The 20,320-nt window shown below is 39.1% G+C and overlaps 1 protein-coding gene across 1 annotated transcript in view; it reads right to left on the bottom strand.

Annotated features, from left to right (window-relative positions):
* FGFR2 (fibroblast growth factor receptor 2) overlaps window positions 1-20,320 on the bottom strand; it is a 97,006-nt gene that overhangs the window by 62,718 nt on the left and 13,968 nt on the right. The window contains 3 exon segments of the mRNA XM_043519734.1: window positions 280-449; window positions 7,621-7,695; window positions 8,407-8,667. Coding sequence (XP_043375669.1) covers window positions 280-449; window positions 7,621-7,695; window positions 8,407-8,667 — 506 coding nt within the window.

The raw sequence follows: 20,320 nt of genomic DNA, 5'->3' as shown, positions 1-20,320 counted from the left end.
TAGTTTTCCAAATAAGCCCTCAAAAGTATCTTTAAGTATATTTATATTCTCTGAGACTGAATCTATTATAAAAAAAAGGTATAAAACTCAACTTGCGAGCTCAATAATTGCCAAAATACACAGAAGAAAGGCAAGATGAACTAATTTTCTTTAGAAGCCTTTTTGTGATTCTAAGCCTGATCCAAAGTCCTTTGAGAGCCTTTCTATTGACTTTAATAGGCTTTGGATCAGACTCATACTGCAGATGAGAAATAGAAATATAATAAAAAGCAATCTTACCTTGTATCCACCAATGCGATGCTCTTGTTTAAATTCTTTTCCATTCGTTAACCATCGCATGGTTGGTGTTGGGTTTCCCATAGCCGGGCAACGAAATTTGACGGTGTTAGCTGCTGGAACTGCATGTAATCTTTTCTCCATTTTGTCAGTGTGTGTCCAGTAGGGCGCTCCTGTTTCCAAAAATAAATATTCAAAATAAGTATCTACAAATTGTTCTGAGCTCCTTCCCACTGCCAGAATGTTTCACTCTTGGTTTTCCAGTAATTGTCTGTGGGGGACAATGTAGTTTAGAGTTAACACAAAACTGGGGTCACATGCTTCTGCGTTCTAATCACAGTTCTGCTGCTGACTCATTATGGTTAAGAGAACTATACCCTTAATTATTTCACCGAGTCTCAGAAGTTACAAGGATCTAAAAAGTTGTAGATATTACATGCCAAGGGGCAAATTTGAACTCAGTTCATTTTTGCATATGTATTTTGACTGGCCACAGTTCAGTTAACAGTACCTCCCATGTTGGAAATATGAATTATCTGAGAAGATGCGGGTGGCCAAATGAGTCAAGTACACCAACAGCAAGAGGCAGACCCTGCCCAAGAACACTCTGTTGTATACGGTTTGCAGAATGGTGGTCTCAACATGGATTTGGAGGAGAGCCAAACTCAAGTCAGCAAATGTATTTTGTGCTTTTTCATCAGGACATGGCTTTTTTTGGTGGGGGGGAGGAAGGGGCGGAGAATTTGGCAGCATCTGTGTTAAAGGTTACTGATTAAAAAAAAATTGATGATACAATGGCAAAGTTGCAACCTTTGGATTTCTTCACTGTTATGAGTTCGTCAAGATCCTTCAAACCAAACTTCAGTGGATAGAAAAGCCCAAGGTGGTTGTACAAAAATGATCACATATTGTGAGCCTACACTACATGGGTGATTATAATTACTGCACTCAAATGGATGTTTAGACCTCCAGATACCCATTTCCATCTGTAGTTATGGTCAGTGATGTGTGCGTGAGTGTGCTTCTGGTTTCTAAAAACTGGGCCCCTAATATGTCATGCATCAAAATCATAAACTGTGATAAAAAAAATTGAAACCAGTCTGTTTTTACCCAGTGAATGCTGAGTTTGGAAAAAAAAATTACATATATTCACACGCACACATACACGTTAGGGTGACCAGACAGCAAATTTGAAATATCGGGACGGGGGTTGGGGGGTAATAGAAGCTTATATAAGAAAAAGACCCAAAAATCAGGACTGTCCCTATAAAATCAGGACATCTGGTCACCCTAACACACGTGTAGATAAATAGAGATAGATAATAGCTGATGCCCATGACTCATGGGGGTCTATTAGCATTAACTATATGAGCCATACACAGTACCAGTTTCCCCACACACTTTGTCAATTCAACTCAATTTTGGACTGCCCTAACATACCTACTATACTAGATCTAGTCCTCTCAAGCAGAGTATATACTACTTGGGCTAAACTGCATGGTGGTTTCATAACAGTTTTAATTAAGCCACCTTACCGGCTTAAAAAAAAACAAGATCTCTTTAAGAGTAGGAAATATTAATTTATTTTACAATGGCTTCTTCCTGAAATCAATCAGATTAGCATGGAATTTTTAAGACTAAAGGAGTCTAGAAAAATAACTGCATTTCTCTCAGCCCTGTTTCATTTCCTTCATTAGCAATCTAGCACTCCACTATAAATAAACTCTTCCGTTCTTCAAATATTTATAGCACTTCTTACAATTGGTAAAAACTCAGAAGTCCTGTGACCTCCCTCCTCAAAATAAAAATACAGCTGGACAGAAATACAGGAATAAGTTCTTTAATAACTTCTCCTCCATAAAGAAAAAGATTCCAAAAGCAAGTCTTAAATGATGCTAGATACTATAAACGGGGTTTTTTTAGCCTGAAGAAGCAATTAGTGTTAAAATTAATGAACTAGAAAAGCAAAGTAAATTTGCACATGAAGTTGAAACATAAAATTTGGTAACTTGTAAGTATTTGGAATTAAACTGCAGGACCAAGAAATTGCTAAATGATCCAAAGTGAACAAAGATGCAGAGGAAAACACTATTAAAATTATCAGCTAAAACAGTATTTCCCTTACACACCAAAGGGTTCCTTCAATAAATTGAAGTAGTAAGACCAAAGGAATTTACTTCATTTAGCAAAAAGTGAATTACATTAAAACTACATCAAGCAAAGGGAGAATTACATTAAAGTACTAATGCATAAGAATATTTTATCTGCACCATTAAACATATTCAATAAGGTAGTGCAATGTGATCAAGCAGATATGCTCACTGGGCCAAATCCATGATTCCTGAAGTCAGATTAAACTTGATTTTTAAAAGCAATCTACTTACCTGCTTGGCCATTTATTTATTCTGGGCTCCTCACTGAGATATCTGAGTACCTACAGAGAGCTGAGTGCACGCAATCCTTCCTACCATGTGTGTAGTACCAACCCAGGAAATACTATAAGTAGATTTGGAAGGATTCAATTTTATTGGTAAATGTCAGGAACATTGATTTCACACACACAAACCAAAGAAAAAGATATTTCCATCAAAAATAATCAACTTTAAAAATAAGATAAGAAAAATGCTGCTGGAGAGTTTATTACAGTTTGTTTTAAGGATATTTACTTTGTATTTTTTGACATATGATGTTCAAAATTTGTGTTTTAACAATTGTAAAGCTTTGAGTGTTTGAACTACAGTCTCTATTGTCATTAAATAATTATTGTCTGACACCCCACCCTACCCCGTAATTTCTGCAACTGTGAACATTTTAAAATCTATAAAAAGGAAAAAGCTTCAAAATAAACATTACTATGATCAATCAAAATTATCAAAAAGAAAATCAAATTCTGCCAAGCCTAACGATACCACATGGGTTATAGTCATGTCCACTGCATGCACTGACTCAAGCATACACTGTGAGAGTGTGTGCGCACAAGGTTGCAGCTACCCAGTGAACCCCATAATTGCAGACAACCCCCCCCTCCCCCGTTCCACATTGTCATGAAGGAAACTGCTCCATAATTTATGGGACTGGACTGAGTCCTCCTGGGAGGCTTGTCTGCAGAATATTCCTCCCAGCACAGTGGAACCAAGACAATCAGGATCCAGACCTTAGTTGGAAGAAGGATCTCCAAAACAATGCTGGTTTGTGCAATTAGATTTCTAGTTAATTAGTATATTTCTACTGGGCTAAACATATCGTTTTGTGTTAATAATCAGTCCTTCAAAGGGCTTTATGGTATTTCCTCAGACAATCATTGAGAGATATTTTAGCAACATACCAATTGTTTTTTAAACAGAAAAAAAAAGAAAGAAACAGCAGCACAGACCTGTAATACTCATCTTCATATTGTTTTGGTTTATTAAGGAGAAGAAAGTATCAAAGAAAAACAAGGAAGGTTTTCTTCCTTTCTAGATGAACTTCTGACCAATAGTGCTTTTATTGGCTTACGGAAAAATAACTTTTACCAGATCTACTAAAACCAAGAATCAATACATGTTAATACTTCAGCAGGATCTTTTTATGAGCGATACTGATCACATACTATCTTTGTCTAACTAACTAGACATTTAAATATATACAGATAGTACATCAGTTTAACTTTCACAGTACAGTAACAGTATAAGTACTAGATGAACTGGTGAGAATTACTGATTAGTTTTAGAATTCACATTTGCTAAGAAAATATTCTGCTGACCTGCTCTGCCTTTGACTACAGACAAATTAAAACTAATCAGGAAAATCACGAACATGCAAACTTGAAATTAGACAACGCAGAGGACCATTTTGCTTCAGGATTTACAAAGTCCTACAAAAAGTATCCAATAAACACAAATATAAAAATGTCAACTGCACTGAAGCTTGACTAAGAACCACCTTCAACAGGCAACACCCTGCTTTAAATGACCACATCAAGTATCCCGAAGGTTTCCAGTACAATTGAATTTGACCTTTACTTAAAGATCACTTCTACTAGACATCCAATTTTGGCTGCTCCCTTGAGAGGGTTTCCATTCTCTGCAGTTTGATTTGTTTGCACCTTTTTATCACTTATCACCCTATAGACAGACATAGCTTATAACTATATAGCTTATCCTTCTGGATAGTCTTCGAGTTTCAAAAGGAAAACTTAGGGTTCAAATACAGGTGTTTCAAACAAACACTCATAATGCCAATATATATTTATTTAACTGAAAGGAAATGGTTTAAAAGGAGATGGAGAGAGAGGAACTGGATGGTCACAGGACTAAGTTTGGATATGCTGCCTTTCATATATTAGAATTCAGTCCAAGTTAGAAGTGACCTGCCTGATGGTCATTCAGTGGCCCTGTGAATTACAGTTGGTGGCCTCAGTCCAGTTATTTGTGGACAAGCGTCCATATCACACAAATCATCACAACGAATACTCATGTCCACATTCTCAGCAATGAGCACAAAGAGCTAAAAACAATCATTCAAGTTGCTGACTGCCCATCAACTCCCATTGATGTCAGTGGTGTTTAATTATGGTGTGACCAATCGGCAAATGGTGGCAATGCACTCCCATTGAGGCCAGAGAACCTGAGGATGCTCAGCACCATGTAGTAGGCATTCTGTGACTTGCAAGATTGAGCCCTGAATCAGCATTCATGACCAATAGCCTTGTAGCCCCTAGAGGTTGGCCCTCAAAACCAGGATGGAGGCAGATTGTCAGGTCTGCGATGGGGAAGCTTGAACTGCCACCAAAGCTATTCCGTGGAGAGAGGATTTTATTTCTAGTACATTCAGCCCAGCACCACTAATCCTTTAAATAAAAGCTGGAAACAATAGAAACCCATTCAGGATACTGTTTTTCTTACCGCTCAAATATCTGGCAACATGTAAGGAAACCAAATACAGAATGATATATGCTGTGTATGCCCGTCACTTAAAAAATGCACATAGGCCAAAATGATCAAACTTAGTTGCCTAGATTTAGGCTCCTAAATTCATATTTAGTCACCTAAATAAAAGCAGCCTGGTTTCAAAGCTGCTGAGCACTTACAGCACCCATGAACTTCCCAGGGAGTTGTATGTTCTTGGCACTTTTGAAAGAAGACTGCATTACCTACAGACTGAGATGCCTTCATCTGAAAACTTTGGCCACACAAATATATTTGTAACCAAAGAAACATCTAATAGTATTTTAAAAGACATTTTTGAAAAGTAGTGAATAAAACCACACAAAATGTTTGCTTTATTTCTAAGCATCCAGGATTGAGCATGCCAAGGTTTGGTTTCCTGAGAAGGCACTGCAGCCATTTCCTTCCCCACCCTTGCAAGAACCAGGAAGATGACCTAGGAAAAAAGTGTCTTTCTCGGGCTTCCATTTGCAGGCAGAGCAGTCCGTGAAAGCCTTATTAAAGAGAACTCTAACAGTTGTCTTCTTATCAGAGATTCTGTTTCTTGTGTTTACACCTAAAATTTAATAAACTTTTATTTTGCTATATAAAATGAGTTTTTAATATGCAAAGTCTAAGGTTACATCATCAGTGTCATTTTGAGCAGCAAGAATGCAAATGACCTTGCTAATCTGGAGACACTCAGATCATCTGTCTTTCATCCTCTTCTCAGCAAAGAGTTAGCAGTGGCCTACAATGAAGATTCATATTACAAGAATGTCATTTACTGTGGCAAAATACACTACAGGACATATAAATAAATAGTAGTAAATTCAACTTGTAAAATAAGCAAACAAAGCTCTTTTGTGAGGCAGCAATCTGGACTTTTCCTCTTTGCTCACTTTAGTCACTCACAAAATTCATTCCATCACAGTGTCTCACGCACAGTTATTAGTGTGGTTCAGAAGCTCCACCGTATTGACTAACTTCTTAAAAAATGCCACAAAATCATTTCAGCAAGTGTAAAACAAACTTGAAGGTGGGAATTTAAATATGAATGTTCCCTAAAACATGCAACATGGAATTATGCCCTCATGTGCTATATTCTATATTGCTATATTCACCAGCTTTGCTATATTCACCATTGCTATATTCACCAGCTTTGACTATGAAACTCTGTTTTTAAAGGAAATGTCTCTCTTCCAAACTTGTCAGTTATCCTTGCCACCACATTCCTTTGTCAATGCAGCCTAGAGCTGCTTAATCTAAACCACTTTAAGATGCACCTGTGAATCAGACTGTGTTAATCACACTAACAGATGGCAGGGGCCAAACAGTCAGCTAAGAACTTATGTAATTGAAATAGCATCTAACATTTCACATTGTCAGAACAGAGGCAGTTATATACAGCAATATCTCTAGTACAGTTGAACACCAGTACTTAAATCATTTGAACGTATATTTCAGCTACGTATTATATGCCAAACAAGAGCTAATTACAAAGCAGCCTGAAGAATGAATGTACTACTTGACTGCTACATACTGTAACAATATAACCTCTTTAATGCATGATGTCTAAGTAAGTTAATGTGAAATGTAGCAGTCTATGTTCTTTAAGTCAGTGATACTACAAAAGTGTGCACAATGGCACACCACTAGTAATCACGAGGTGTTTGATAATAATTCCATTGAGTCACCTAAGAAATCAATATGAATACATTTTTCTTCCTAGTGATTGATCCATTTTGGCCATATTAATAACTCTCTAAATAACCAAAAGGGAAGGAATTTTAATGTCCACATAGATTTCAGATTCTTTTAATCCACTTTCACATTAACTGAGCATCATAAATGTTCACATTTAGTTGGACTACTAATTAGAGAAAGTGCTTTCCATGGGATCAAATCCTGCATCTCTCACTCCAGGAATAAATCCCATTGTCTCTAAATCCATTAATTGTCTCCAGTAGAATTTCTGCCTGTGTAAAGGCTGCAGGATTTGGTCCAATAAGGTTCAGTTAAAAATAGTTCCAAACCACCTTTTAATTAACTCATTCTCAACAGATTATTTTCTTTAGTTAAACTTCAAATCAGACACAAAAGCGGAAAGTGAAAGGGAATGATAGTTTATAAATTGGACTCCATAACACAACAATGGTTAACTTTAATTTAGGAAGAAGGAAAATTACTAAAAAGTTAATGATAAGCTAAGATAGAAAGAACAGACCAGTAAAACAAACTGGGTATGCAACAATTTTAGTTTATTTTCATGTTCCAGAGTCATGAAATAAATTACACAGAGAAAACAGTTGGGAAAAGTTATTGCTATTTGATATCACATGCATTTAAGAGCCAAGAAGTTGACAGTGCAAGAGGTTAGAAAGCAACTACTTTCCACATGGATCCCGCCAGCCACCTCCAGCAGTCGGCTGTTACTTACTCATATGGTTGTTGTCATTCACAAAATCCTCTGAGCCATCATTGTCATCTTCATCATCTCCAGATGAAAGAGCATCTGCATATTAAAGATGATCATATCTTTTATACGATGCATTTTGTAGCACACGCAATTTCCTACACTTTAGAAAACCTAAACAAGGTACATCTGGATTAGATTTTCTTTAAATGTGCCGACGTTAAATAAGTAGCAAACCCAATCATAAAATGTGTATTAGTCTTACAAAACCTACTAAAACTGGATAATAATCCTGAAATTGCTATAGAGATTTCAAAGCAAGGCTGCTAATTACAGAAAATCTATTTCTTTCCAGTTATGATTCTTTTCTTCTTAAGAACTCTAATTGTCTCAGGAATGATTTGTCACTAGCAGACTGTAGGATGTAGGTAACACAGCAACATGCAGAACTGCATGGTTGGTTCTAGGATATGCTTATACTTCCCATATGAAAATCATATCATTTAAATACATTACACAGGCTGTTTTATCATTGTGGTCACTTGTATAATCTAATCCAGTAATTTACACATAAAGCAAAGGGTCACATCTTCATCTGGGGTAAATCAGCATAGATCCATTGAAGTAAATGAAGTGTTATGCCAATTTACACCTGTTCAGGATCTGGCTCAAGGGGAAAATATTAGAAACTTCACGATATGAAAGGCTATTCTGTGTATCCTACTTCACGTCTCACTGGACTTCTTCAAATTAGAACAGATTGTAGTTTTATATTGCTATACATGCAAGATCTGTGTTCAGCTCACTCACCTGTAATATTTACAATGAAGTATAGAGTATCACTTTCTGTAGTCCTAACAGCAGTGCAAGCATAGAGGCCTGAATCTCTGGGTGCAGCATCTTTAATTTGCAAGTATTCCCCACTAATCACTGTTCTATTATTGGGCCCCAACTGGACCCCATCTTTAGTCCAAATGATGGCATCTTTCAACTGACAACGCAACTTAAGTGGATCTCCTGGAAGTGCTGAGTATACATCTGGTTGAGAGATTTGGTATTTGGTTGGTGGCTCTGCAAAGTTGAAGGAAGGAGGAAAAAGAAAAAGGGAAAGGAGAGAATTGCCAACAAAAGTCAGTAAAGGCCCCTTTCATCCACAGAAATTAAGTTATGTTAAGAAAATGTTTCATTATCAAATTCTCCCAGCCACCTATTTCATAAAATTGAAAGGCATGCAGTTATGGAGCACATTTTACTTGTAAAAAGTAAATCACAAAGAAAGTCCCTGCCAAAGCAGCTGTGGTCCTTCCTTTCTTCATTGGGATAGTTTTGCATGTGATTATGAAGAGGCACATCACACATAACTGCTTATTATTGTATGTTAACCCTGTAACATTCTTATTGTATGTTAACCAAAAACTGCCTACAAAATATTCTAATTCTGGACAGGTGAATGTCACCGAGTCTGAGATTCTGAGGATCTCAAAGCAATTTGGGGAGGGGGGGGGGTGATTCACCAAAACTCATTCAAAATTTAGAACATTTACTTCATCCCTGTACTTAAATGAATGGATATTTTTCACCAAGAGAAATTCATTTTAGAAATAGAAAACAAAACATTTTTCTCCCTGAGAGGTTCTAAATAGGGATAAGGGGATACAAGAACAAAATCTAAGATGGCATAAATCCATTGCTTATACACAGTATATATGACTAATTTATCCCCTCTCTCTGGCACCTCTCTGCTCCTTTTTCAAACTTTCTATATTTGTTTTCCATAGTGCCCACTCTCTGCTCCAACGTACAGTCTTTTTTTCCATTGAATTGGTTCTCTCCCTTTCTTATTTCACACTCTCTCCTGAGTAGAATGTAAATACCTACTGACATGTGAGTGAAACTTTCAAACTCAAGATGAGACAGTTCACCCCTTCTGTTCCCTTACTGTATCAGGATATACACAAGAACTTCAGCAGCTGTTTTCTCAAACAAATTTGGTATTCAAATTAAGTTTTTCTATATTTATTATGAGCGAAATCATCCTCTCCCAAAATAAAACCCAAAATCCAAAAGAATACTGGAAATTCACTTCAGTTACCTCAAGTGGGACAGATTCCTGTCCTTGTGAGACATGGAGCATGAAACTTAGAAACCCCACAAAGCCCTAGGCTTCATTGTATGAAGGAATTTGCATAAGGAGTTGGTCCCTCTGTACCCATGGGTTCCTCTCAGAAGCAGTTATGTAGCCACAGTACATACTTGTACTCCTCCTCCCTTTCTCCAGAGTGGAACAGCGAGCAAAGAAGGGGAGAATCATGGGTACTGAGAAGGATGTGTCATGTGGAGCAGCTGCTCTCCAGCTCCTAAGAACCCCAACAAATATCCTTCAACATGCAGACACCAACTGTCCAGTATGCCTATGTGTATATGTATAAATAAAATATACATATTGTGTTGTTGGGAGCCAAGCATCATCTTAAAATAGGTGATGTCAACTCTTACTTCTGGGAACAACATTCTCAGGCCAAAGTCTTCAAAGAGCTATAATACAGCTTGACACTTTTTACAAACTCATTTTACCTCATCCACCTTAGTCTTGCTGGCATGTTAAGAATTCCATTGATCCATTATACAGGTTAAACATAGTGCACCAAATAGTGCTATTACAAAAGTGATCTCCAAATGGAGGACAAGTGGTTTCTACATATATTTCATATCAGTAAAGATTAAACCCAAGAAAACTAGAAAACTCACATCCTAGTGCCAAAGATTTTTTTTAAGTTACTTGAAATTGCAAAACAAACAAGATGACAAATTTACTTTGCAGTACAAGAGTTGACAGACTTCTTTGTAGCTTCTGTAGTGGGCTCTATCTTCAGAGTAAATTTGTTTTACAGAATTACTCTATGCCAACAATTTACAGATGTCTTTAAAAATGACTGTTTAAATTTTTAAAATGCCAATATAGGTGTTGATAACATTATTCAGCCTTCCCATTCTCTGTTATAAGGGGCTTTTTACTGAACAGTTCAAGAAAGCAAACAGACAGGGCTCTCTGGATCCCATTTCAATGTCTCCACATACAGATTACTCCAACTGTGATTATATGCCGTGTAAGATAAACCATATTCAAACTCCATCCCTAAATGAATTCTTTTTAAATGGCTATCCTACTTAATCTTTCAGCACAAGTCAAAAGTCATATTTAACCACAACTCTAAAAGAAAAATTACTAGTAAGCCAACAAAGAATGGACAACACATATACTGATCTGTACAAATTAGTAATCCTTGACCTAGTGCATTATTCTCTTTTAATATAATCTGCGGGAAGGTATAGCACCAAGAGTTGTCAGGAAATAACCTGTGTGTGGAAGGAGTGAGCTATTTCAGGTAAGGCTTTGTGTTTATAGCAGCACTTAAGACCGCCACTTTTTATAATGAAGTGAGCTGTAGCTCATGAAAGCTTATGCTCAAATAAATTTGTTAGTCTCTAAGGTGCCACAAGTACTCCTTTTCTTTTTGCGAATACAGACTAATACGGCTGATACTCTGGAACCACTTTTTATAATGTTTGCCCACAAAACTTTTCCAGTGTGGGTGTTGAATTGGTGCCCAAACACAAACAGGGAACAGGTGGGACACTGAAGCACTATCTTGACCAATAGTTTCATAGTGAAAAGTCAACAGGTTTCAACTGTTAACTGTTCCCGCCGACTACAGTACTCTACAAAATTACCCTCCTCTCCAAGTACTCTGCGTCCAGTTAATAAATATTTTTACACTCAGATGAGATTTACAGCAAGGAATACAGGGCCAATTTCTGCACACACACACACACACACACACACACACTGTATAACCCACTTAATGCTGGACCTTAGGCCCACACTGGGGCTGTTTCTGCAACCCAACCTCATATGGATGCCCAAGGATCTTTGGCTTCTCTTGTGCCTGCATCTTGGGGTTTGCCTCAGATGCAGCCTTTGTGGTTCCCTCAAGCACAAGGGCTGCTCAGTACTACCAGACATTTGGCACCCCAAAAGGGGTGAGGAAAAGGCAAGGCTATGACTCCTCACCATCAAGGAGATTTTTACAATCGCAGAGGGTGGCACCTCCCTTCAACAAAGCTCCACAGGTTGGGAGTCTAATTTGGCCCCTAAGGCTGAGTTTGTAAGTTGACAATTTACTCAATCGGGGGTGGAAGACAAATGCAGCCAAACACTCTTTGTATCTTGTAAGTACTCGGGTTCTTATATCGCCCCATCACCGTGGTATCTGAGCACTTCCAGTGATGCATTAAGCAATGTAAATATCATCTGTCCTTCCGCCCCCCCAAAAAAATATTTTTAAAGGATTTCAAACTTCAGTTCAATTCTTAATTCTTGAAAAAAAGACTCCTTTTCTTTTACATTCATGTCAATCATCTGCTGACAGTGACATCATTATTTTAATGTCAGATGTGAAAAGAAGTGCCTGTGCATGAACACATCCATGACAACATAGGTAGAGAAAAAGCAAGAGGAAATCCCTTGCAAAACTGGGCATCTCTGGGATAAATGTCTGACAAACAGGCTTGGGTGTCTTCCTACCTCCCCCATGTCTCTCAGCATGGTTTATGCCAGCTGACCATCTTGAACAAATGGTGTAAATGCTGTTTGTTTAAGAGCCAAGTGGCCAGAAGAGAGGACTGTGGAAATTCCTACAGCTCATTTTCATATTACTATGAATTCAATTATATTCCAAACAACATTTCTATTTAGGGCATGACCAATCTAAACAAGAGGTTTATATATGTATTTTATTATGTTTTCTAAATGTATTAAAATATTAACAAAAAGCTAAGAATGTGGATATCGTAGTTAGAGTCAAACAATCTAACTATCAGCTAACATATCCCACCCCCCAAAATAAATCAATAAATAAATAAGACCAGCAAAGATTCCCAGAAAGCTCTCCACCTTCACAAAAGCCATATCCCCCTCCCCCCAGTCAAGCCTCTTCCACTTCAAAAGCCTTAGTAAATAACCAAACACCCTCTGCAGCACAAAGACCCAGCCTGTATTGAATCCGAGAGGCTGGTTGCAAAGTTGACAGCCCCTCACAGAGAAGATTCTGCTGCCAGCTCCCTCTCTTTTAAGCTGAGGGGGACTGTATCAGTATGGGATGGGAAGAGTGACTATCCTAAGGCTAATCTAACAGAGAAAGGTATAACATGAGCCAACTTGGCTGGAAGTTGAAGCTAGGCGAGTTCAAACTGGAAATAACGTGCACATTTTTAACAAAAGTAAGTAACCATTGGAAGAACTTACCAAGGGTCATGGTGGATTCGCCATCACAGGCCATTTTAAAATCAAGATTGGATGTTTTTCTAAAAGGTACAGTCTAGGAATTGTCTCGGCCAGTGGTTCTCAAAGCCAGTCCGCCACTTGTTCAGGGAAAGCCCCTGGCACGCTGGACTGGTTTGTTTACCTGCTGCGTCCCCAGGTTTGGCAGATCGCGGCTTCCACTGGCCGCGATTCACTGCTCCAGGCCAGTGGGGACTGCGGGAAGGCACGCCAGGGGCTTTCCCTGAACAAGCGGCAGACCGGCTTTGAGAACCACTGGTCTAGGCTCTATGGAGGTCGGTCTAGATGACCACAGTGATCCCTTCTGGCCCTGGAATCCATATCTCTAATAAGGCATTGAAAGTCCCAAACCACTTGGGTTTTGTAGGTCAAATACAAAAGCTTTAGTACTATCCAGAAACCAACAGGCAGCAGGTAAAGACCAAAGAGCACAGTTCACAGAGGGTGGGCACCCCCCATTTAATAGTGTGGGGATCATTCTTGCCACATCTTCCACTTCCCTCCCCCAACCTACCAGAATCTCTTCAGTCCTGTCTGGATTGAGCTTCAGCCAACTAGCTCTCATCCATGTCCAAATCTGTTTTCAAAACCCTAGGCCAGGCAGAGCTAGGACTTCTCCAGCTGTTGCTGTTGCTATACATTATCTCCCAAATACACTGCAGTCCATTATAAATATCTTCTCACAACACACACACAAATCTTCTGCGGTCAAGAATAGCCCTACAAAGAGCAGAGACTAATTTTTTCCTCTAAAAAGAAATTTAAAAAATGTCAGTACAATCAGAAGCAAAAGTCTTTATAAAATAAATGGCATCAAAGAATGGGAACTGGACTTCATTCTGATAGTTACAGACAGAAGAAAAGTGTGACAAATTCTAGTTCTGTTTCAAAGAAGCTACTGAACAAAATTACTTGTACTACTGTATTTCAAATCACAGCCTCATTCACAAAATATGTTAAGAGACAGATTCCCAAATAAACTGAGGGATTTTTTTCTGGCATCCTTTAACCCTTGGATTTTTATTCTATAAAGAAGTGGGCTTCTCAACGAGTCACCTGCGGTGTGCAGGGCTGTACCACCAATGAGATAAGATGAAAAAAAGGTGTAGCTCTGAGATGAAAACCATACATCAGAAAGCCATTTCAAAAGGTCAAGTTACTCTGCTCTGGCAGAGGAAACTTGCAAAACAAGTTAAGTTATGATGTCATGTTCTGTATACCTCGTATTCCAATGAGTGTATACTTTACAGCAATCAGTAATTACAGTATGAGCCTATGGGACCATAATAACTTCTCTCACATGCTACACACACTAGGACAGGGAGAAAAAAAAATGAATCTCCTCCAACAGAAATATTTCCCAACATCATCATGGAAAGGGGAAAATATTACCTGGCGCTGACTTGTTTTCCTAAGCACTGAGGACTTTAAAAAATAATAATGATGATGATGGGGAAATAGCAATGGGTTCCAACATTTGAAGATCCTATTAGCAAAGAGGAAAGCCTCAGAAACATACCTAAAATGAATCCCTCTGCAATGACTTCGGTTTCAAGTAATACTGGTTGGAAACCGGTTGGTTATCAATATGAGAGAAGTAATGCTGCATACTCCTGCAGAGAACTCCTTTCAGCTCTATTTAGTCTAGGCAGTGAATACCAGGATGTAGATCGTGCATGGCAGAAGAGAGCATTTAAAATAAATAACTGCAATTTCTTTAAAAGACTAAATTACCAAGGAGTCTTCTACACCATGTGTGAAAGTCACATTTCCCCTGACATGGCTAAGGACGGGACAGAATACAACAGAAATGACACCATTCTACTGCTTGGGACAACATGAAGTGTATTGCAAAGGAAGTCCAGAGCACTCTGCAGGTGATGGCATTATGGTCCAGCGTGTCCCACTGCACAGAATGCCCCAGCAGGCTCTTGGGGAGGCAATGAAGTAATGGAGTGTGGCCAGCAGATCCTCAAACTACACAGATTCTCTAGCTACAAACCCTACTGGTGGGGTAGGGAAGTATAGTGGAACACAGAAACTATTTCAGGCACTGTACTGGTGGTGGCAAAGTGACTGCTTCAGTGTCACATGTCCTGCTTCCAGATTGGAGAGTGATGGCTGCATCTCACAGAACCTCTGTGTTGGTCCCCTGTGAAAAAGCTTATTTGTTCAGGCTTTGCACAGGGAGTGAGAATTTCACCCAGCATTCACAGTCCACCTTACTGCAGTAGAAAGAACCTTACCACAGAAGTGACCCAGGAGTTATGGCTGCAAGAGTACACAATACACATGGGAAGTGCCAAATCTTACATGCTCCTGGGTTTAGCTATGCACTACATGCTCTTGGGAGTCACCCCAGTTACATTATTAAGTATCCTTTGATTATACTGCAGTTATGGTGACCAAACCACATGTCATCGGCAGGACTTGAACCCACGACCTTCAGCTCCAAAGTACAGACCCCTATCATTGGAGCTAAAATAATAACTCCATTAGCTGGACATAGTAGTAGATTGTTATCCTCTACGCAAACTAGATGCTATTGGGGAATGTGATGTGTACTTCACACACAGTTATTCAATCTCATAAAAACTAAAGCAAATATTGAAGTTAATTACAGTGGGATCTTTCGTGTAACATGTAAAACAATAAAAAGGGACATCAACCTTTTCTAGAACCTTGAATGCAGCATTTTGTGAAACAACCTTTACTACTGCTAAAAGACGCACTTTGCTGGATGGGCAGAGAGACAAATATCAAGTGTCTCCTCATTGCTCTTCCCTCCAACAACAGCACATCATCAGATCTTTTCTGCTCCTGCACAGAACACTTACTTCATGACACAGCAGTAGAGGGGTTGAGCTGGTTTCATTTTGCTACCTGGCGCTATCTGCTTGACTGGGAAACACTATGTATAGGAGACATGATCCTGGGAAAAGGGATGGGTCTATTTGATTCAGGATCCAGAACAAACAAAAAAGCATCTTAAACCAACCACCTGACTCATCCCAAATTATAGCTTTTTATCCAGTCCCCTATTTCCATTTGTAAGAGTGATGAAGGGGAAGTGCTTTCCACTCCCCATCACATAAAAAATGGAACTAAGCCTCTGTCTTCAAGGCTCATACCATCCTCTGGTGATGTTATCACTGTAAACATTCCATGGGAACATAGTACAACTTTAACATTAGAAGTTGCATAACTTCTGGACAGAGAGTGGACATACTCAGGTTCTCTGTGAGCAAATCAGTGGTTGCTTCTTAAATAAAAACTAGACCACACACACGACTATATTAATACTCTTGATTAAAACAGTTCAGGAAAAACAGGTTGCTTGTTTGTTAGTGTGTTTTTGTCAGAAAAAGCCAATTCATCAAAATCAGAGAGAGAGAGCCAGAGTCAATTTCTTGGTGATTAGGGCACTCATATGGGAAATAGGAAAGTTCAAGTCCCTGCTCCAAATCAGGAAGAGCTCCTACATCCCAGGTGAGTGCCCTAACCACCACAGACAATTGAGAGGTAGGTCTCTCTCAGTCTCTCCAGCTGGAGCTTTTAGACTTTACAGAAATAATTCAATATTCCTTGGGACAGAGAGACTAACTCTACAGCCCAAGAGTTGCGGGGGTTCACCTGGGATGTGGGAGTTGCAGGGGCTTAAACCTTGGAATCTCTAATTTTTTGCAGGACAGAAAAATAATTTCCCATCCAGCTCTCCTTTTGACCTCATCTGGAAGTCTATTCTGCGAATTCACTATTCTCCTTGTAAAATAAAGCCTCCTTTGAAGGCTAGGATGGGACTTTTACACATCAGTGGAATTGGATGCCTATAATTCCCTTAAGCATTCTTGAAACTCCTATCATTAATACATTATTCTTAACTTAAAACCATGGCGTATCATCTGACTTTGGTCTGTCCCAACTACTATCAAGATTCAAAATCTAGTTGGTTCCATTCAAATGCTAATGCTATTTGCCTTTTACAGCCCCAAGATCAGGAGCTGAGGCATGGACCAAATTCTGACCTTTGTGTAATCTGTCAGCTCCAATGGAGTTTCTCCAGATACAAGCTTTAAATCAGAGATTCTCAAACTGTGGTCCGTGGACCCCCAGTGGTCTGCGAGCTCCATTCAGGTGGTCTGTGGATAGTTCCCTCTAAGGTGCAAACCTGGGCGGCCGCACATGAGAGAATGAAGGGCCACCCACCTAATTAGTGGAGCTGTGCAGGCGTGGCTTCACTAATTAGGTGCCTGGACCCTGGAGAAGATGCACATGTTAGGTGAGGTGGTGGCCTTGTGGGGAATAGAGGGTAGGTGGGAGGGGGAAGTGGGGTGAGAAGAGGGGGGTGAGGGGAATTTGGGATGTGCAGGGCTGCGGTGACCAGAGAAAGAGGCAACTTTCCCCAGCTCCAGGGCTGCAACTGTCAGGGAGAGACAGCACTCCTTCCCTGCCCCAGCTTGGGGGCTACCGTGGCAGGGGAGAGAGGGCACATCCATCGCATTAGAAAGGTAAGACAACTGATATTAAAATATGAGTTGTGTGCTTTTATTTGTAGAACAAAAAAAGTTAACTATTAATTTTTTTTATATAGCACTTTTATTCAAAGCGCTTTACAATAGTTAGCTATTGTACAAAAATCTTTTGGAAAGATCATTAAGTGGTCCGCCGAGACCCTCAGCAATTTTCAAGTGGTCCGCAAAAAAAAAAGTTTGAGAACCACTGCTTTAAGTATTGTAAACTACAGAATCTGTACACTAGTCTTTTCTACCTCCCACTTGACTCCCAGATGGGCTGTTTTTTCAGAGCATTCCCTTTCCTTACATGATACCTAAGGATGTCAACACAGGCCTTTTAATCAAATATAGCCACTTTGGTTAACCAGCATTAAAGCCTGGTATCATATATCAGTATTCATATTGCTGTAGCAACCAGAGATCCCAGTCAAGATCAGGGTCCCAATGTGCTAGAGCTGTATTAGCACACAGGAAGACGCAGTTCCTTTTCCAGAGAACTTATAGTCCACCATTCTGATCCTGCAATGTACTGCATGTGATCAGACACCTGCATCTGTGCAAGGACCCACTGGCTTCAATGGGGCCCTGAGCATAGGGCTCTGTCTTTGCAGCTCTCAAAGCAGGGTCAGGGCCTAATTTAAAACAAGATGCAACCAGTGAGAGTAACAAACAAAAGCACCTGGGGAAAGGGAGGACAAGGTAACAGGATGAGGCAGTTACACAGGCTAGATATCTGCACAACTTGATGGTCCCAGAGTCATTTTAAAAGGTATGGGTATTTTTAATATAGTATAAATAAATATCAAAGTGATTCCCTGTCTCAGAACTCTCTCCTTGGCAGTAAGTAATATTAGTGAAAGATGGACCATTGGGTCATTTTTTTTTTAACAGCTAACTTAAAAACCACCTAGCAGTGGTGTGCTGTAGATTTATAACAAGATCTGCATGTTAATCCTCAATGTATTACAGAAGTATCTGCATTTCAGTGGTTAGTGAAGCCTTGCAGATGCATTTGAAGAAGCCTAGAGAACAAAGGGAGCTAGGCAGGAGCTATGGGCACAGCAGGAGAATTGCTGAGGATTGATTCTGCCTGCCTGGTTTAAGGGCCCTGAGCTGTAGACAGTGCAGTGGATGGGCCTGGGTTCCCTTAACTTCTCTTTAACAGAAAGTTAGGATCAAAGGGGGCCTCCAAGAGCCTTGAAGATAAGGACCAGCCAGCGTGCCCCCTCACTATATATAAGGGGAGGCCCTTGCACAGAGGGATAGAAGTTAAGGTCCTTACCCCAAGGATGTGCTACTATATAGATTCAAACCAGAAGAGCTGACTAACCACCCAGCTGGGCTGAGTGGACACAGTGCAAGACCCAGCCTGATCAGAAGGGACGCTGATGCACTAAGACACTAGAGTACAGTTAAGTATTTTTTTTATATTTCCATCTGTTTCCAAACTAAACATTTATTTTAAGCAAATATTAATCTTGGTGTATTTGTATAAAAGAAAGGGGACTCAACTATTTCTAATGAAGTTGGAAAGCTAGTGTAGAAAATATTCATTATGAATTATGCCACATTTATTATTGCAATGCCATAATAGCCTATTGTCTCGTATATATTTCAACCTCACATAGTTGCAGTATGTCAGGATTTTTATTGTAAACTCTGTTTTAATGAGTTTGTATCTTGCCTGTAAAAATTTACCATGGGCTAAAATGTAGTTATAAGTTCTCTACTCAGGAGTAACTACTTTAAAATTAGAAAAATACACACCCATTTAATTGTTTTAGTTTTTTAGTCATATGTTAAAGAAAACAAAGAACTCAGCCAGTCTGAAATGTTTTTGGCCCAGAAAAAACTTAAAACCAAGCCCCTCCCTCCCCCCAAGATTATAAAAAAGGACAGAGTTTATAATGTAGCAAATTAGCCTACAATGTGCAATTGTTTCTGATACTTTGAAAAAAATGCAAATATAGCTGACGTGCTGAAGTTTTAACACATGCTAGTGTATGATCAGTACAGCAGTTTAATTCGCACATGCCTGTAGATTTAGGCCTTGTCCACGCTAAAGGTTCATAGAGTTAAGTTCAAAATGGATGTTCATGATCATCTAGTGTGACTTCTTGTACAACATAGGCCATAGAACTTCACTCAGCAATTCTTGCTTCAAAACTTACTGTTGAACTGGAGCATATCTAAATCTTGCTGTAAAGAATTCTTCTGATAGAGAATTTACCACATCCCTCAATAAATCTTTTCCGTGGTTCATTACCATAGTTAAAAATTTGAATCTTAATTTCAGTTCAAATTTTTCTGAGCTTAGCTTCCAGCCATTGGATTTTCTTGGCGCCATACTAAAAAGAACCAGGGCTTGTTACTACCACTGTTTAATCCTTTAATGGGGACATGGCCTTGCTGTCCATGACTTTCACTATAAATGGCTCAAAGTTTTATCAAGTCAAAATTATTTTTGTTCACATATCTACAGTGCTTTGCCTTTTACAAAGCATGCAGACCAAACTGAAGTATTTTGTATTGTCCTATCACCTATTGACCACCTATCTGAATTTGCTGGCAGAGGAGAAAGTCTTTGTATCCATGTTGAAGTGTACTTTTAACTATGCTTCTTTGAGCTCAGAGATGCAGATTAAAACTAAAACTAAGTCTGTCTTTTTAAAGGTCCAAAAGTTGCAGTAAAAGAAGATAATCTTTAGTGAAGATGCTAGGCTGTCCCATAATCCATAGCACAGGGACTTAAAGGAATCCCCCAGTATTATTGCTTAGCTACTTCACAAACAGGGCACATCTCTGAGCATCATGTAGCTGGTCTTCTTTCTCTGTTTTGGGGAGGATTAGGAAGAAGGATTCTGATGCT

The sequence above is a fragment of the Dermochelys coriacea genome, chromosome 7, assembly GCF_009764565.3.
Source record: "Dermochelys coriacea isolate rDerCor1 chromosome 7, rDerCor1.pri.v4, whole genome shotgun sequence".
Lineage (NCBI taxonomy): Eukaryota > Metazoa > Chordata > Testudines > Dermochelyidae > Dermochelys > Dermochelys coriacea.
The sequence above is the reverse complement of the archived record's forward strand: the minus strand, read 5'-3'. Positions and strand labels throughout refer to the sequence as shown.